This window comes from Tasmannia lanceolata, unplaced genomic scaffold, assembly GCF_043159265.1.
Source record: "Tasmannia lanceolata isolate RefF3 unplaced genomic scaffold, GAP_Taslan_0.1 ptg000005l, whole genome shotgun sequence".
In the NCBI taxonomy this organism is placed as follows: Eukaryota; Viridiplantae; Streptophyta; class Magnoliopsida; order Canellales; family Winteraceae; genus Tasmannia; species Tasmannia lanceolata.
In genome coordinates this window covers 4920990-4938308 of record NW_027518682.1, presented here as the reverse complement: position 1 = coordinate 4938308, position 17319 = coordinate 4920990, and the positions used below count along the sequence as shown (strand labels likewise).

Here is a 17319-nt window from a genome sequence, read left to right as displayed (position 1 = left end):
TGATTTTATATGGTGTGTGCTTGAGAATGAGAAGTCCTGTATTTTCCGAAAAGTACTGTGAGTCCCTACCTTGGGATGATCCAAACCGTTCATTTGTTGGACCACAACGTAAATAGGCCGTATACACTTATACAGTAAATCATTTCCATTATGGCCCAATAAATTAACAGTTTGGATCATCCTATGAACTGGGCCCCACAGTACATTTTGATACGCGCAAGTTAGAAGATTGCTTGGAAGAGAAGAAAGGTTTGAGTACTGGTGGACCAAGGCAAGCAAAGCTAGTGCATTGTGCGGTCGTCCCAATCTTTGGACGGTTCGATTGCTCTAGATGGTGGGCCATACTTTGCGATCTCCAATAGATCAGAAAAAAGCTGGCCAAATTGTTCTAAGTTATAAAAATACATCTAATTGAATAGTTAGTATTGTTTGATCAGAGTGATAGGATATCGAACATAGAGCCTATCAAGGCTTAAAAAAATGATTGTGAAAAAGCCTCTAGAGATGAAGGGCTGGGATCATCCAATAAAAAGATTCTGCTGCCTAGGGGGACCAATGAATGACTGGCTTAGATCATCCGAATAGTGGGCTCCACTGTACTTATCTCCGCGGAGGATGAATTTTCCTCCTAAAAATACTGTAATAATAGTTGAGTTTTAATTTAGGTGCACTTGAAGCGTAAAACTACAGTGGGGCCCAAATGATTGAATGATCTAAACCGTTCATCTGTTGGGCAAGAGTTGGCAACATGAAAGAAATCCTGTCGAACCTTCAACAGCCGTTCATCTTGACTGGGATTTGGTTCGGGTGCATTACCAAACAATGAAAGAAAAATATTCGGGTGATGATAATTCGCACCCCCTGTAGGATAATTCGCACCCTTATAACGTCCAAAAGCGTTAAAAGCCTGCCATCCTACAGTGGGTGTGACTTTATCATCGCCCAAAAAATCCGAATAACAAAATATAATATGGAGATGCGGGGTATCGATCCCCGTACCTCTCGCATGCTAAGCGAGCGCTCTACCATCTGAGCTACATCCCCTTGTTTGCTATGGTTAGAAACGTTATAATTAATTAAACATTGTACCAATGTAAATAACTGATCTGATCAAGTATGGCTGATCTGATAGGCTCTCCTGTAAATTGCCAGTGGTCCCACCATGATCAAACGGATGATGAGAGACCGGATTTATGATGGCCCACAAAACAAAAGCAGTGTTCACCATATATGTCCATCATGATTACTGATAGGGGTGCAACTCGTAGACTGAGCTTTTGCTAAAAATTGAATTGGGATCAACCAAAATTTTTAATGAGCCTTTGTTTCTTTCAACGTAAGATGGGCGTAAAACCAAATTTATGCCAAGTTATAAGTTAAAAAATGGGCTTAGAGTTAATTTGTTTCACAACCATCTTGTGTAGAAAGAAACGGAGCCTGAAGAAAATACGGCATGGAATTGTAAGGTGGAGGATAAGACTTGATCAACAAAACCTCATCATAAATTTCTATATTAACAATGAATGTGCATTCCGTATGATTTGCACACCAATGCTTAAAATCAACATAGTAGCCTTATTATGGGTGGGACCATCTGCCTTCCTTGCCGCCAAAATTGGTCCGCATTTGCAAATAACATTAGGCCATGTTTGGATACCCACAAGATTTAGATTTGTATTTCTCATATTTGCGAGATTTGGAACTGGATCAAATCCTTAGATTTCCAAATCAGCCACAACTGTGAAAAAAAAATCTGATTTTCAAATATGTTCTACAAGACATTATTTGGAAATCAATATTTGGAGCAATTACCTTCACCCTCGCTGCTCATCGACCTTGCTGCCGTAGCAGCCAGACCTCTCTCTCTCTCTCTCTCTCTCTCTCTCTCTCACACACACACACACACAACATGAGCATGAGGATGATTGATGCATTGGTATCCAGAACTCAAATCCAAATACAAAAACAGGAGGTATCCAAATGTGACCTTATGGAAATCACTTTCAAATTGGGCTCCATAAGAGTCCATTCTGGAAATAAAAAGATGCAGCAAATTATAAAATTACTCTTTTTAAAGGTTTAAAGTTTCTATCAAATACTAGAACCATATTCATTTGTGGTCGGATGCAACCATGGTTTTAAATTTCGACCGAAATCCGGATTTCCGTTGGTCATGAAAATTTTCTAAAGGATTAATTTGCCTACCCCAACTAGTTTGGGACAGAGGCTTAGCTGAGTAGAGTAGAGGTCAAGACTGAAATTGAAACATACCGAAACCAACCCCTGAAAAACAGAGAATAAAACCCAATTTGAAGTACGCGTTATTTTTCACTGTTTTTAAGGATTTCTAGTGCTCTCTCCCCTCGTGCATCCTCTAGTCTCCTCGTGCATCCTCTAGTCTATAGCTTACCATTGTTCTAAACCTCTCTTTCACAATTGGGCCCACCAATATTCCATGGAATCATTTTTCATCATTGCCAAACAAGCCCTAAAGCGTATCCTAAACCTTACCGGGGAACCATGAGTAAAAAATAATTGGAGTGGGTATCCGGTATAACCTTGATTTGCTGCTTAATCCTCTTAAAAAAGGTCCGAAATGCAACTCCAACTCGAAGTTGCACTCGTCCCCATTTTTGAGGTCAAGAACAAGGGTTACATGATGTCCCCATTACAACTGTGTATTTACAACCAAAGGGGCCGCTCCTCAGAGGGTATAAATCCATGGATAAGCTGTTCTTGAGACCATCCTTTTTGGATAACTTTATCTTGAAATTATCTTGTTCCCTACTTATGAATTTTGTTTTGACAACAAATTCTCATGCTGGAGTGGGCGCCTTGCCACTTCAGGTTGACAGAACAGACGCTCCTTTTTCTTCTCTACCTGGGATTTTCATCACTTTTAAGCCATGCTTGGCAAGCACGAATTATTTTTCCATGTAACTCTAGTTTATCAAGTGGTGAGAGATGACTAAGAAGATTGGGAGATGAAGGAACTTGACTGCATGAAGATGGTAAGAAATAGATAAAAAGAAGGGAAAAAATAGATTGTATTTTGATTAGAGTTTGTCTTTTCCTTGTTTTTCAATCTTTCCTCACCCTCTCCTCACTCATGCCCTCTTTAGTCTTACATATCCCACCCTCTCTAGCCGAATCTCACCACTTCATAAACAATAATTCCATGGAAAAAAAATTTTACGGCAGCCAAACATGGCCTTACAGTTCTATTTTTTTCTCCATTTTTGAAAGATAAAAAAAAGACCCATTGAATCTAATGAGTTGAAAAACATTGATAGTTAAAATCGCAACAGAAACAACATACAGTCATACACCAACAGCATCCATCAATTGGTTTATTGCTCGGACTCTTAACAAAGGATGCACAAGCCTTTTCTACTAGACAGAGTAGCTAAAAATACCCACATCATTGGCGGACCAGCAGCCACATCCTGACTTCCAAACAATTCGACTGAACAGATATATCTACTCAACCAAAGCTAGCAGATCACTCTCACGACAAAAGCAGTGTTTTGAGTCCGTCCCCAAATCCACCTGCACCCAGATACAGCAGTACATTACAAGAGATTAAAAAAAAAAGGTTCCTAGATACTGTTCAAAGATAACATTAAGTACTTGTATGATAATTTCGAAAGATCATCAACAGAAACAGTTTTTTCCCCTTTGAATGGCATCATCAGTGTTAAACAACCAGTTACTCCAAAAGATTACATGGTATCAGAGCCAAAGGTCCTCAGTTCAAACCTCGTGGATGCCAAAAATCCCTATGCAATGGCCAAACCCAAAAGAGGGGCCACATGTGCCGCGTGTAGGCCAAAACCCAAAAAGAGGGGCCACACACGAGGGGGGGTGTTAAAGTATAAAAGATTAAATAACGCCATCTCCAAGAGCTTAAGCTGTTGGAGTAACTGGTCGTTTGACAATCATAAACAGTTGATGACTAAATAAGATGAAAAAGAATGTAATCCAATAATAATAGAATCAACGTAAAAATAGTATTATAAATAATACCTAAAAAACAAGATAAAAGGATTGAGTTTGGTTCTGTTTTATTGCAGGAAAGCTCTAGGGTCTCTTTGGGTGCCATCAAAATTTGCCCTTATTTACAAATAAAATTATTTTACTGAATCTTACTTGCAAATTGGACTTTAGGGTCTCTTTAGGAGCCATTAACTATATCATTTCTAAAGGATACTGATAACCGCACTACCATGTTTTGATAATGGGGTGAACTCACCTTGTCTTTTCTTTTTGAACTGGTAGCTAAGAGCTTTTTGGGGATTGTGATAAGACTTTAACAGATGTTAAAAAAAGAAAAGACAAGGTGGCTTCGACCCATTATCAAAACATGGTTGTGCGAATATCAGTAGCCTTTCTAAAACTATTATAATCATCATTCAGTCATAATCATATTTAACTTCCAGACCATAGTCACCAGGGTGGGAAATGAATTAAGGAAACGAAACGTGAAACGGAAACGGGAAACGTATGAAAAAAAATACAGGGGAAACGAGAAACAATAGAAAATCGGTAGGAGAAACGTCTTAGGAAATTATGTGTTTTTTCCAAAATGATTTTCGTAAGTTCCACACATGTTTCCTACACATTTCATATGCACTTTCTACGAGTGTTGCATATGTTTATCACGCGTTTACACATTATTTACATAAGTTTTCCATATGTTTCCCATGTGTTTCAGAAACGTTTCCGAAACGTGTTTCCCTCATTTTAGGGGAAACGAGTTTCCCAACCGTGAGAAACATGTTTTATGGGAAACGGGTTTCCCACCCGCCCAAGGAGTTTCCGGCAACTATGTTCTAGACCATGTGCATGTAAGATTATAAGCAAATAATTTTTAAACGTATCCAAAGAGGACCTTAGACTTCAACAGGGTTGAATGCAAAGGTTTGATGGGGCAGAGAAAGAAACTGGTAGTGGGAATGAAGAAGAAAGAGCGGTGACAAGGAACAACAGAAGATGGGCGATTTTGAGAGAAGAATGAAGGCAGCTCACAAGGTAATGAATGGTCTCGGTTTCTAAGTGGTAGAGGGCAACTGCCTTTGTGAAGGAGCTTGTCACAGCTTCTAGTCCGGCAGTCATCAGGTTTTAATCTGCCTGAAGTGACTTGTGTATGGAATGAAGGTTGGTTAAAGCCGAATAAGGTACCACTTACTAGAGCTAATAGTCAGTGTATAAGATATTCTACAAAAAAAACATGTTTGGAGCAATGGATTTCTTTTCAGCTTTTAGCATTTCCAGACCTTGATTGGAACTCAACACTAACAGTTCTTGTCATTCCTGTATTCAATTTATGGTGACCAATGCGATCCATCATATACAGCTCTTTAGGACAGTTTTACAAGAAAGGTATGCAGATATCACAAAAAATGCCCTCTCCGCTTCAATCGATGAAGAGTACATAAAAGAAATAAGATTTTTTTTTTCAGTTTTTCATTTTTTTTTACTTACTGAAGGCATTTTCATACCAGTGTTAATGATTGGGAATATCTTTCTCATATGTAGTAATTTATCAGACCATATGACAAGACAAGAACACCAGTTTTAAAATGCAGTAACGACAGTTACCTCGTATGCACTGATATCTGAGAAAAGAACCTGCAATAAAAGGAGTGTTAGCCTCATCTGAATGACATAAACAACAGCGAATCACCAAGGCCTCCCATTTATTTATTAAATAAGTGAAAATGCCTAAAATGTCCAATAAACTCGCTCAAAATTGGTCTGGCTTTGGTAATTTGCCGTATAGGTAAATAACCCATCAAGAAATGCTTACTACTTTTAATGCAGTTTATTTACCTTCTTGCCGGCTTCCACTCCACCTACTTCAGCACCAACTGCCAAAACCTGTTAGCAAGAAATAAGCAAAATTCATTACATATCAGCTCCCATTCATCCATAAAGAAGAGATTCAGTTTCAATTGCGCACCTCGCCCATTAGATAACGCTCAAATTTGACAGCTGATTTTGGCAACAATACCCCGCCTGCTGATTTCTGTACCACAACATTTACTCAATGTCACAGTAAACCTTTTTTTGAAAAGTATAAAAAAAAAACATCATAGTAAACCTTGAACATAATAATAAACAAATGCTTCCCATCCGTACCAAACAAGGTTGAAGTAAACATGAATTACACTTCCGCTGCCTAATTCAAGTGTGTAAAAGTAAAACTTAGTAACAGTTGGAATTGTCAAGCACTACTTTAACGACATGCTTCATGAGTTGACCGCTGTAATCCATATACAATTAAATGTGAATAACCTTTCCAGAAGTTGAGCACTACTGTCATGGCATAATTGTGAGACCTTCTTCAAACTACTCTGTTTAGACTCCCATTTACTCCATGTGAAGTAACTCTTTCGTCGCACCATTTATGCTGCAGGAGGGAATGAGGATAGTACAAAACTATCAAAAGCTTGCTAAATGCCTACCTCCTTAGTTATCAATTAGGTTCCATTCCATAACAAAAAAAGGGAACAAAACTCGAAATGAAACATTCCAATGCGGAATGCTGCCCCGTTCTGGTCTGTTTTGGCCATTCCGTCCGGAACCGTGCCAAAAATCTGACCTATTTCTAGTTTAGCCGTTTTTTTGCTTTTTTGTGTCTCTCTTTGTGCCGGAACAGAATTGATAACTAAGATTGCTACACTTTGGTTGTATTCCATTTGAAGTGAGCTCCTATTAGTTGATGGTCAGTAAGACTGAGCCTGGCTAGGGTTCTAAGAAATCCTTCCTTTCATGAGTTAAGCACCGAAATCCATGAATAATCAAATGCAAATAACTCTTTAAACCAACTTAGTTACATGACATACTTGTGGGCATCTCCTTCAAAATAGTTTATTCCAACTCTCATTTACTCGAAGAGAAGTAACTCTTTAAATGCACCATCTACTTGGCCCCTTTACCCTGCAAGAGGGAGTGAGGATATAACAAAACTATCAGAAGCTTGATAAATGGCGACACTTTGGCTGTCATTCCATTTCTACTAAGCTCTTATTAGCGAATGCTAAATGAGATTGGGCCTAGCTTGGGATCTTTGGAACCCCCTCTCCCTCTCCCCCTTTTCCTTCCTCTAATGACACACAATAAGCCAGGTGCCCATGATGAGGTTTATGGTTTTAGATAATTTCTTCCCAAATTACATCTTTTGTTGAATTACTAAGAGGGCATGTACCATGACATAACCCGGTCTATATGACCCAAAGAGAAATGTGGAAGAATAAAAGGTAACAATTCTATAGGATCTAAATTACACCGTGATCCCCAAAGAAGGCATGCCTAACGATATTTTTAACAAGAGGGATTAAATGGCTCCTTCATTGGATATTCAATTTTGTTTTCGAGAAGCACAATGAAACCTAGATCTTCGCCTTGGTAATGCAGTGCATTGTATTCTCCAAGCACCGTGGGCTATATTGCATGTGGACAGGTATGGGTGACGAAATCCGACACAGATAGCAAATGTCAGATTAGATTCGACCAGTTCCTTGTCAGTTTCTCGTGCAGAGTTTTTTTTTTCACTGGTCATGCCATCTTTTCTAGAATGGTCGAAACACCGAAACGTTCCAATCCAGAAAAAATCAAAGGAACAAAATTGATAACTAAGATGGCTGCACTTTGGTTGTTATTCCATTTGAAGTAAGCTTCTATTAGTGGATGGTCAGTGAGACAGAGCCTAGCTAGGGTTATATGAAATCCTTCGTTTCATGAGTTAAGCATTGGAATCCATGCATAATCAAATGTGAAAAACTCTTTATACTAGTAAAATACTACTTAGTTTCATGACACACTTATGGGCACCTTCTTCAAAATAGTTTATTCCAAATCTCATTTACTCATAGGTAAGTAACTCTTTCATCGCACCATCTACTTGGCCCCTTTACACTTCAAAAGTGGGTGGGGATTGCACAAAACTACAAAAAGCTTGCTAAACAACCACACTTTGGTTGTCATTCCATTTCTAGTAAAGCGCTCCAATTAGTGGATGCTAGATGAGATTGAGCCTAGCTAGGGTTCTTTGGAATCACCTCCTCTCTTCTCTTCTCTCTCCCCTTTTTCCTTTTCCTAATCATACACAATAAGTTGAGTGCCCAGGATGAGGTTTATGGTTTTAGGTAATTTCTTCCCAGAGTACATCTTTTGTTGAATTACGAAGGGGCCATACATCATGACCTAATCCAGTTTATATGAACCAAATAGAAATACGAAAGAAAAAAGGTAACAATTCTATAGGATCTAAATTCCATTGTGATCCCCCTAAGAAAAATTAAAACACTCAAAATCCCAATCTGCCCTTCCAGGGCCCTAATGCCTACGATTTCCTCTGCAAACTTCAAATGTTAAGGTTGATAAATTCATAGTATCACATGTAGTAATATATCACTCTCTAACAAACAGGAATCTAAAAGATTAAAAAGGAAGAAGAAGAGGACTACCCATCCTGCCAACGAATATAGGATTGAAAGAAATCATTGTAGTCCTTGCTCCATTTGGAAAAATATATAGTTTCCTTCAAATCTAGACACATATTCCCAAAGTATCAGACAAATAATATTTTGAACAATTGTTCTCAGCATCTACAAACTGATACTTTACTTGCATGGTTTCCAAAACATTCTGCAATTTCCACTATCACGAGCTTTGAAAGAAAAGCATGCCAAATTTATTAGAATATAGGGACAAAGAATGGGGTGGGCGTTCATAGGCTCACAGCTCAAGCCATAGAGAGCATAAACCTTATCGTCCCGATATCCCAGTCAACAAGAGTAACTTTCCATTGGATTTATTTACCAAACAAAGAGTGATTGTCAGCACTAAGCAGATGGAATTAACTTCCAGAACAGTTCAAGAGTCTTCTCTTCAAATTTGCCCAATCAGTGCTTTGTTATGAGATGCAACTAAACCTAAGCTACATTGTACCCTAGACTGGGAAGTAAGAAACCAAGATCATGAACCATGAACTGCACCATAAGTAGTAGTTGTATGCAGTTACACACCGGCAACAGGGTAGAAAGATGGTCAGGTTGTGTTAAGTATCTAGCTGTCCCTTGTCTATTATAAATAGTTTATAACTAATATCAAAGGAGTAACGCCATTTTGTGTGATTTCTCTAGCATCAGTTTCTTTTTCTTTTTTTCATGATAGATCTTAACATATACAAGAATGTCTTCAAGGCAGATGGTAAAATGAACTCCAGGGTAACAGGTTGATGCTTCTTGGTAGAAAACAATACTTGCTCACAAATTTAAACATTTGATTTTGCAATCCCCGAGAGAAATATATATTTGTTGTTCTTCACAGGAAAAATCAAAACACCATGAAGCCCATTGAATCTACCCCACCAAAAATTATCAAAAAAAAAAAAAAAACTCAGGGACTTCTACCTTCTACTAAACTACCGAAACAAGATAAAATACAACTCAAACATAGAAAGAATAGAAAGCAAAATAAAAAGAAAAGGTACATGCCTGAGGCAACTCCTCGAGACGAATCAAGACTCTATCAGCTTGTGGGACAACCTGCAAATGAAAGAAGAAGAACATGCCATGACCTTCGATAAAAAGGGAAAAAGAGGAAAAGGCAGAACCCAGAAAAGAGAATTTCAAAGAAAACCTTTGAGGGTTCCCATTTAACCGCCACTGCGTTGATTCTCAGCGCATTTTTTCGCAAACCTGTCCAAGACCCAGACGAAGAAACTTATAAAAAGCCAACAAAAAATAGTAAATCGGAGATGAAGAAGCTTAGAGAGATTGACAAACCTGGGAATCTCTGGAAGGGAGGAGGAGAGATGCTGGTTCTTACAGACGGAGTAGAAATGGGTGACGAGATGAAGCAGGGCTTTGCAAATGTAACAAAGGACGAGGCCATGGATAGAGAAGAGAGGTTGTGCCTGATGAGAAGAGTTGAGAAAAAACCCTCTTTTCTTATCACCCAAGGGTTTCTACAACTAGGTCATAGAAATAACCGATTAGTTGAAATAAATCGGGAGGAGTGGATTTGGATCGGGAAAATATCGCCGGGTTTCTAAATTGTTCTCTATTCCGAGTTGGATAACACTTTGAAAACGGAGTCCCGTCTTGAAAATAAAGGCAACAGTTGAAGTGGCCGTGGTTTTGGTTATTTTCGTTGTATTAATTGCGTGGGAATTCGAGATCTATTAGTTGCATTTTTTGCCAACGTGGCAATAATAATTGATCACCGTATTTTTTAGCAAAGCAGTGCTCAAACGAGATTGTTGTTTCTTTTCACCTTGGGTAGGGGAATGATACTGCGAGTGCGAGACATTTCCATGTGAGATAGTAATGAGACGCACTTTGATTGCTACTGCGAGATTGACCCGATTGGGGTGCAACTCGGGTCGGGTTCAACCCGGAAAAAAAGGTCTGGCGGGTCGGGTTGAGTTCGGGTCGGTTCGGGTTGAGGGTTTGGCAACCCGAGATTTTTTATGATTTTTTATTTTTTTTACCTTAAAAACTCGGTTAGGGTTGAGGGTTTGGCAATTTTATGATTTTTTATTTTTTATTTTTAGCTTAAAAACTCAGGTTAAACTTGAGTCGAGTCGGGGTTCAACTTGGGTCGGATAGGGTTCGGGTTGGAAAAAAGGGTTTCCTCAGGTTGGGGCGGGTTGAACCTCGTCGAGTTGGAAATCGGGTAGGGTTGGGCTGGCCTCAACCCGACCCGAGTTGACCCCTACTCGTTCATGAAGAGGGCGACAATGCGGGGTGCCATCTAACCATCCAATTGAAGGGTCTGAATGTGGATCATTTCTCAATCTTGGTTATCCATTTGTCAATCTTAGGAAGGATTTAATCCAAACAGTGAAGTCAACATGATTTGCTAGGTTTTTTTTTTCCCAAAAAATCCCGCCAAAATTTAGGGGTGTCATTACCAAATATGTGAAAGGAGGAGAGAGAGGGAAGAGAGAGGACATCATTCCCTATGAAAGAAAAATATGGGACAAGGAGTCAATGTCACCACAGAAGCAATTATTACAAGAGTGGGATTAAAAAATTTATAGTGCTAGAAGGCAACCAAACATGGGATGGGACAAAAATTATACTAAAAACTTCCTAGGACAAAATTTTTACTGCCAACCAAACAGAGCATGGCTAAGTTCATGGTAACATCTTTGGTGGTACCAATTATACTACCAAGATGGTAGTGTAATGTAGGGCTCGCATTTGTGAGGTTGGGCCCACGGTGAGAAAATCTGGGACCCATATTGTGTGGGTCCCGGTCCCACATGTCTACCGTTAGATAAAAAGTGACTCCATGGTTTTTATATGGTGTCCGACCGTCAAGTACCGTCAAAACGGTACCACCCTTGATATTTGATCCAAGAGCAGGGCACTTTTTAAGATGCTGTTGTCGGATTAAATATCAAGGGTAGTACGTTTGACATGCCACCTTGACGGGACTTCACGGTTGGCCACTATATAATTTCTCTTTAATGATATCAATAAATTGTATACTACTAAAATCTCAGAAATTATAATGGTTTCAAATTTTGGTTTTAGAAAGCGTTTCGGTCCTCACCGAACCAAAATTTCGGGAGTAATACACGGAATCAAATAGAATAATATTTTTTTCGTAGAAAATTTCTGCCGAAATTACAGTCGGCAAAAATTTATGTAATTTCGGTTGAAATAAGTATTAAATGACGGAAAAGATAAATTTTTTTGGGTGAAATTCCTTAAATTTCCGCCTAAAATCTCTAGGAAAAAGAAATTCGATCGAAATTTAGGTTGAAATTTTATACCATTTCGGGTATACCCGATTTCGGTTTCAGTCTCGACCGAAACCCTAAATTTCAGTTGAAATTTAAAACCATGGCAGAATTATATGATGGATGGGCCTATAAACACATAAAGGTGGTACCACCCTTGATGTTCGATCCAATGGCAGCTTCTTAAAAAGTGAACTGCTGTTGGATCAAATATCGAGGATGAGACGATGAGTACGTGTTTATGGGGCCGCTCATCATATAATTTATCCTAAAATCCTGTACTTGACCTCTGATAGCTTTTTTTCTTTTCTTTTAGGAGATGATAAATTCGGTGCGAATTTATCGTCACCCTTTTTTTCTGCAAAAAAAAGAGTAAAAAGTACAACTCCGCACAAACTACGATTTATTTTTTCCTTTTTTTAAGCCACTTCTTACCCTTAGTTCGTTGCCAAACTTGGCCTAAGATTTTCTTTAAGGCTCCGTAAAACCGGACGTATGACATAAAACAAATTTTACCTCCAGCGGAAAGAAAGGAGCATAAAAGAAAAAGGATAGACTCAAAAGCTTCTGTACCAGATAATAACGAATATTACTAAAAATAGCAAAGTAAATTATAAAATTAGATAGCTCCATCTCCTGCTTGGGCTTTTTTTTTATAATGATGATCCGAGTTCTAGGTGGCGAAGCGAGATTAAATATTGATATAATTCCAATGCTGTATCATAAGTTCTTCTTTAGGAGAAATTATATGGCGCCCAACCGTCAAGTCACATGAAGGTGGTGCATCAAAAGTACCACCATTGATATTTGATCCAAACAGCAACATCTTAAAAAATGGGCTGCTGTTGGATCAAATATCAAGGGCGGTACCGTTTTGACGGTCGGCCTATATGCTTTCTTTTGGCTATCTTTAATTAATGAGTTTTATATGATGCCCGACAATAAAAAAATCAAGGCCCTTGCAGATTTGACGGTCGGCCACCATATAATTTCTCTTAATTAATTTACTCAAAAGTTCTTAACTAGCATTCTTCTTTCCGTCTCTTTCAGTTGAAAAAAAAAATAACGAGGCAATCAAAACCATATTCTACGGTCGGTTGTTGTGGATTAGTTGACACTTGACGGCAGATACACGTGGTTAGAGAGATGCACAACCATGCATCATACTCTGAATATATTAGCAAGTTGTCCGAGCATTCTTGCACCCCATGCATATGCTCTGCACGGGTGTAAAAGTAATGGCCCCACCCACCAAAACATGAAATGAAAATGGTGAGCCCCATGCTATGCATAGCTTAGGTGGGACCCACTCCATCGAAACATGAGGTAACATAATGGACCCCATCACATGCATGGTTTTGAGTAGAGATGCTGGCCCTACCATATCAAAACACGAGCAAAATGGTGGGCCCCACCCATGCAGAGTGCAATTTGATGAGCCTCGCTTGGTGGGGCCTTGTTTGTTTTAGATTATGGCTGCCGATTGTGGAGTTCCCAACCGATTACTGGACAGAACATTGAATTGAGTTTGAGTCCAATAATCGGTTGGGGACTCCACAAACGGTTGTCATAATCTAAAACAAAAAGGCCCTTATCAAAACATTAAAATGATGGTATCCATTAAATTGGTAAGCAATCTATGGCCGTGTCAGTTTAAGATTATGCCAGCCCATTGTGAGCCCAAAACGAATATATGGCCCCGTACGTTTAATTCTTGAGATCCAAAAAAATGGTTTTAGGCTCACGATGGGTTGGCATAATCTTAAACGGACAGGGCCATTGATAGGGGCGATGCCACTTGAAAGGGAAGGGGGACAATTGCCCCCCTTAATTTTTTGGGGAAAAAAAAATACTTTTATTTTTTCATACTTACCCCCTTTTTAAAAAAATATGCCCCCCTTTCCAATCATCCCTAAGATAGATAAAAAAATTACTATAAGTTTTGTCCCCCTTGTGCAATTTTTTTGGCATCGCCCTGCCATCGATTGCCTCCCCATTCAATGCATTTGATTATATTCACGAGACATGCATGACGTTTCGAGTCACTTTTATTTGTTTTCTTTCTTTTGTTTTTTTTTTTGTTTTTGGCCAAAAGTTTTTGTATTTAGACTATATGATAGTTACATTTCCATTTTCTTTTTATGTTGCTGAGTTTCCTTGATTGCCATGTGTAGAGCATTTGGACATATTTAAATCACACTATAGTATAGTAAATGAATTTTCGCCAGCTAACACTTCGACATTGAAACTCCTCACTCACTAAGCACCCTTCTGATCGTCTATTGATGGCGTATGTGGTATATATTAAATTATTTATACGAGGGCTGATAGCAAAACAGGGTTAGCTAGCGAAATCCCACTTGAAAATGTAAAATTGAGCTCAAATCATCATGAAATGTAAAATAGAAAAAACCATGGAAATCAGGAACTGTAAAAGAAAAAACACTATGGAAATGACCAAATCCCTGATCAATTCTATTTTTGTCTTTATCTTTCAAACGAAATCCCACTTGGGAAATGTTTTCCTATTTTTAGATTCCTCCAACTATCAAGAATTTAGTAACCACAAGAAAATTTGTTTTTATAAGATATTTGATAGTTAGAAGGAACCTTACAATTACAAGGTTTTAAATAACCTCTAGCTTGTCTATAATCACCCAGCCCCCATTTTTTAAATTTAGATGGATTATTATGCACTTCACAGTTTTGATAACGACACTCGTCGCTCTACGAAGTACTTTTGTTGCTGGGGGGAGATAATTGGGGAATTGACAAAGGGAATTGCTTGCGTCAGACCAGCCACCTCCGCGAAATGCCTTTTGCGATGTACGTTAGCAAATCTCATTGGAAAAAATATATAAATAAGAGAGAGAGGGTGAAAACAACCAATAAAGTCAGTTGATTTTTTGTTCTTTATCTTATCCATGGACTCATGTGCTTAAGAAGATCAACGATCTTGATTTGCTCACATAATCCTCTCGTAGGACACAAATGTATGCATTGTTGGGGAGGTGACATGGTCGCCCCATTTTTTCCCAGGCCGCCTCCCAAGATACTTATTGGGATCTGCTAACGACCGTTGCAAAAGCCATTTCTCGGATGGCCTGTTCAGCAGTTTTTGTCTTCATTCGTGAGGTGGCTGCTCTCACATGCAACAGCCCCATCCGCGAAATCCCTACTGCGATGACGCTAGCAAATCCTTTATGATCGCGCTCCTTACTCTGCAAACTGCAGAGGGTGGTCTGGGAAAGAAAGTGGGGTGAATATAATATTCCGTTAAAAGAAAGTGGCCTGGGACTGGGAGGCTTCCTGTATGAGAGCGGTGCTAGCGTGTAACATGCGCCGCTTGTGTACGTGTAGAATACAAAAACAGTCGTGTCAGAGAATATGCACAGATCTCACTTTCCAGGCTGGCAGCAGCGGAGCCACTTTTCTATCAAAGATAAAAAGACGGTGAAGCATCATCGAACAATGCCCCTGCTTTTATTCAGATTATCGAATATGCCGCTACTCGGCTACGCATCTGCGTAGGACATTTTGTCATCGAGGAGGAATGGGTGCGACCTCATTGTAATACCGTAAGGCGCGCCCACTCTTGCATAGTGGGTCCTACCTTTGATTAATCTGAAACTTCACCATTATGGGTCCTACCTTTGATTGATCTGAATGGTCCATCTGATAGGATTTGGGTTGATCATCTGTGGCCTAAAATTCATCTTAATTGCCAAATTATAACACCTTTTTTTTCGTAGGTAAGTTCGGATTGAACCTCCGAGATCCAGGTTGGAGAACAGAGCCTTGAACATCGAGCTATAGGCTCAATCGCAAATCCAAACTTCTGTCATTGTGTATTTTGTTTCGTTAAATATGAAAGGCAGTAAAACTGTATTTTGGTAATAGTTCACATTTATCCTAAAAATGCACATTGGACGATGAAGTTTCACGAATCATTGGAATTTTGGGCCATCCGAGATCCAAAGCGAGTCTCATCAAATGGGCAGTTTGGATCTATTAAATGTGCGGCCTACTAGGCCATGATGGGGACAGCTTATAGTAGCGTGGGACCCACTACTATCTACTGTTGAGATTTTACATGGCTTGAGCGCGTGAAGTCCAATATTATTAAAAAAGTACCATGGGCACACTTAATAGGATGATTCAAATCGTTCATCTGTTGATACCTACTTAAATAGGTTGTACCCCATTAATCATCTCCATAGGATGATCCTCGCCCTCTGATCTATAGTGGTTTCTACAGTGTGATGTCCCGAAACGATTGTCTGGGTGTCTAACTTTCATCATACTGCAACACAATAGCGGGGCTTTCATCAACATCAACTAGCACCCGGATCAATATATGATCTCGATCATCTATTCAGATAGAGTGGGTCCTAACTTTGGGGTTGAGCTACGCGCCATCCAAAACTATGAAAATGAGATCAAAACAATCAGATCTCATTGCAACAATTGATCTTTCCATATATATGATGGAACCCATCACCGCAGTAATTAAGCTCTGCATTAACTAAATATAAGAATTTGATGTCAATCATTGTCAAAATAGTGAGAGTTTTCTAGATCGGGTAGATATTAGAATTTGCAGAATTGAGCGTACGCGCTGTAGACGCTTATGCTTACCTAAAATAATATCTATTATATGAAAATACTCCCCGAATGATTGGTTGATTAATTATGACCATCATTTTCTAGATATAATAACATCTAGTCTGCTACCAACTGAATTATTTAAGTTTATAAGGTAGAGATGCTATATTTCTATTAAATAATTCCAAGATAATTACACAATGAACTCCTGAAAATCACGAAGACAACTCTGTGGTTATCTTGTAAGTGGTACAACGGTTTTGGGATCTTGGCAAGTAATTCCATGCTTTCCAGGGAAACCTGTAATAGAGAGGATTCAAACGAAAGAATTTCGACACATCAGATTGCATCGATACTTGGAGGGCTCTACGTAATGGTCTAGTGAGAAAAGTAAAGGTATACAGCAAGGCATAATTCAAAGTCAAGTAACATTGTAGATGAGGCCCATTGCTGGTGTTCACAACAGGCCCACCACTGTCCCTTGCAGTACTTCCAATCACATCGCGAATATTTCTTTTAGGGCAATGATAAATTCTTACCCTGATGGATAATTAGCACCCCTCTAACGTGAATTGACGTTTAAAAATCGTTAAAGTGCGATGATAAATTCTCACCCAGTGTCATTCCTACTCCTCTAACTTGAATTGACGTTAAAAAGCATTGAAGTCTGCCACGTACCCTCCTTTGAAGGGGTGCGAATTCATCATCGCCCATCTTTTATTTCTATAAAATCAAATACAAGTCATGCAATATCACCTCCTTTAAAAATTTCATTGGATTGCAGGATTTTTTATGAAAAAGGAAAAATATTTCTAAAATTTCCTAACATTTTTTACACACCAAAAAGAAAATTTAAACCATCCCGATACTTTTTATTTATTTAGAGACCCTCAATTTATTTTGTTACCCATCTCAATTAGCCATAATCATATCATTTCCCTTTGTATCTTGGA

General features: G+C 38.8%; 1 protein-coding gene and 1 non-coding gene across 2 annotated transcripts; both read right to left on the bottom strand.

The window, feature by feature from the left end:
- Positions 1 to 971: 971 nt before the first annotated feature.
- Positions 972 to 1044, bottom strand: TRNAA-AGC (transfer RNA alanine (anticodon AGC)). Its single transcript has one exon. It is a non-coding gene; the product is annotated as a tRNA-Ala (tRNA).
- Positions 1045 to 3276: 2232 nt separating this feature from the next.
- Positions 3277 to 10086, bottom strand: CHL-CPN10 (chloroplast chaperonin 10). The gene is made up of 7 exons (XM_077379075.1): positions 9795 to 10086; positions 9649 to 9707; positions 9504 to 9554; positions 5963 to 6028; positions 5833 to 5880; positions 5602 to 5631; positions 3277 to 3549 (listed from the first exon to the last, which is right to left on the bottom strand). Exons 1-7 carry the CDS (start codon positions 9901 to 9903, stop codon positions 3481 to 3483), a joined length of 432 nt encoding a protein of 143 aa, XP_077235190.1. The 5' UTR covers positions 9904 to 10086; the 3' UTR covers positions 3277 to 3480.
- Between the last annotated feature and the right edge of the window lie 7233 nt (positions 10087 to 17319).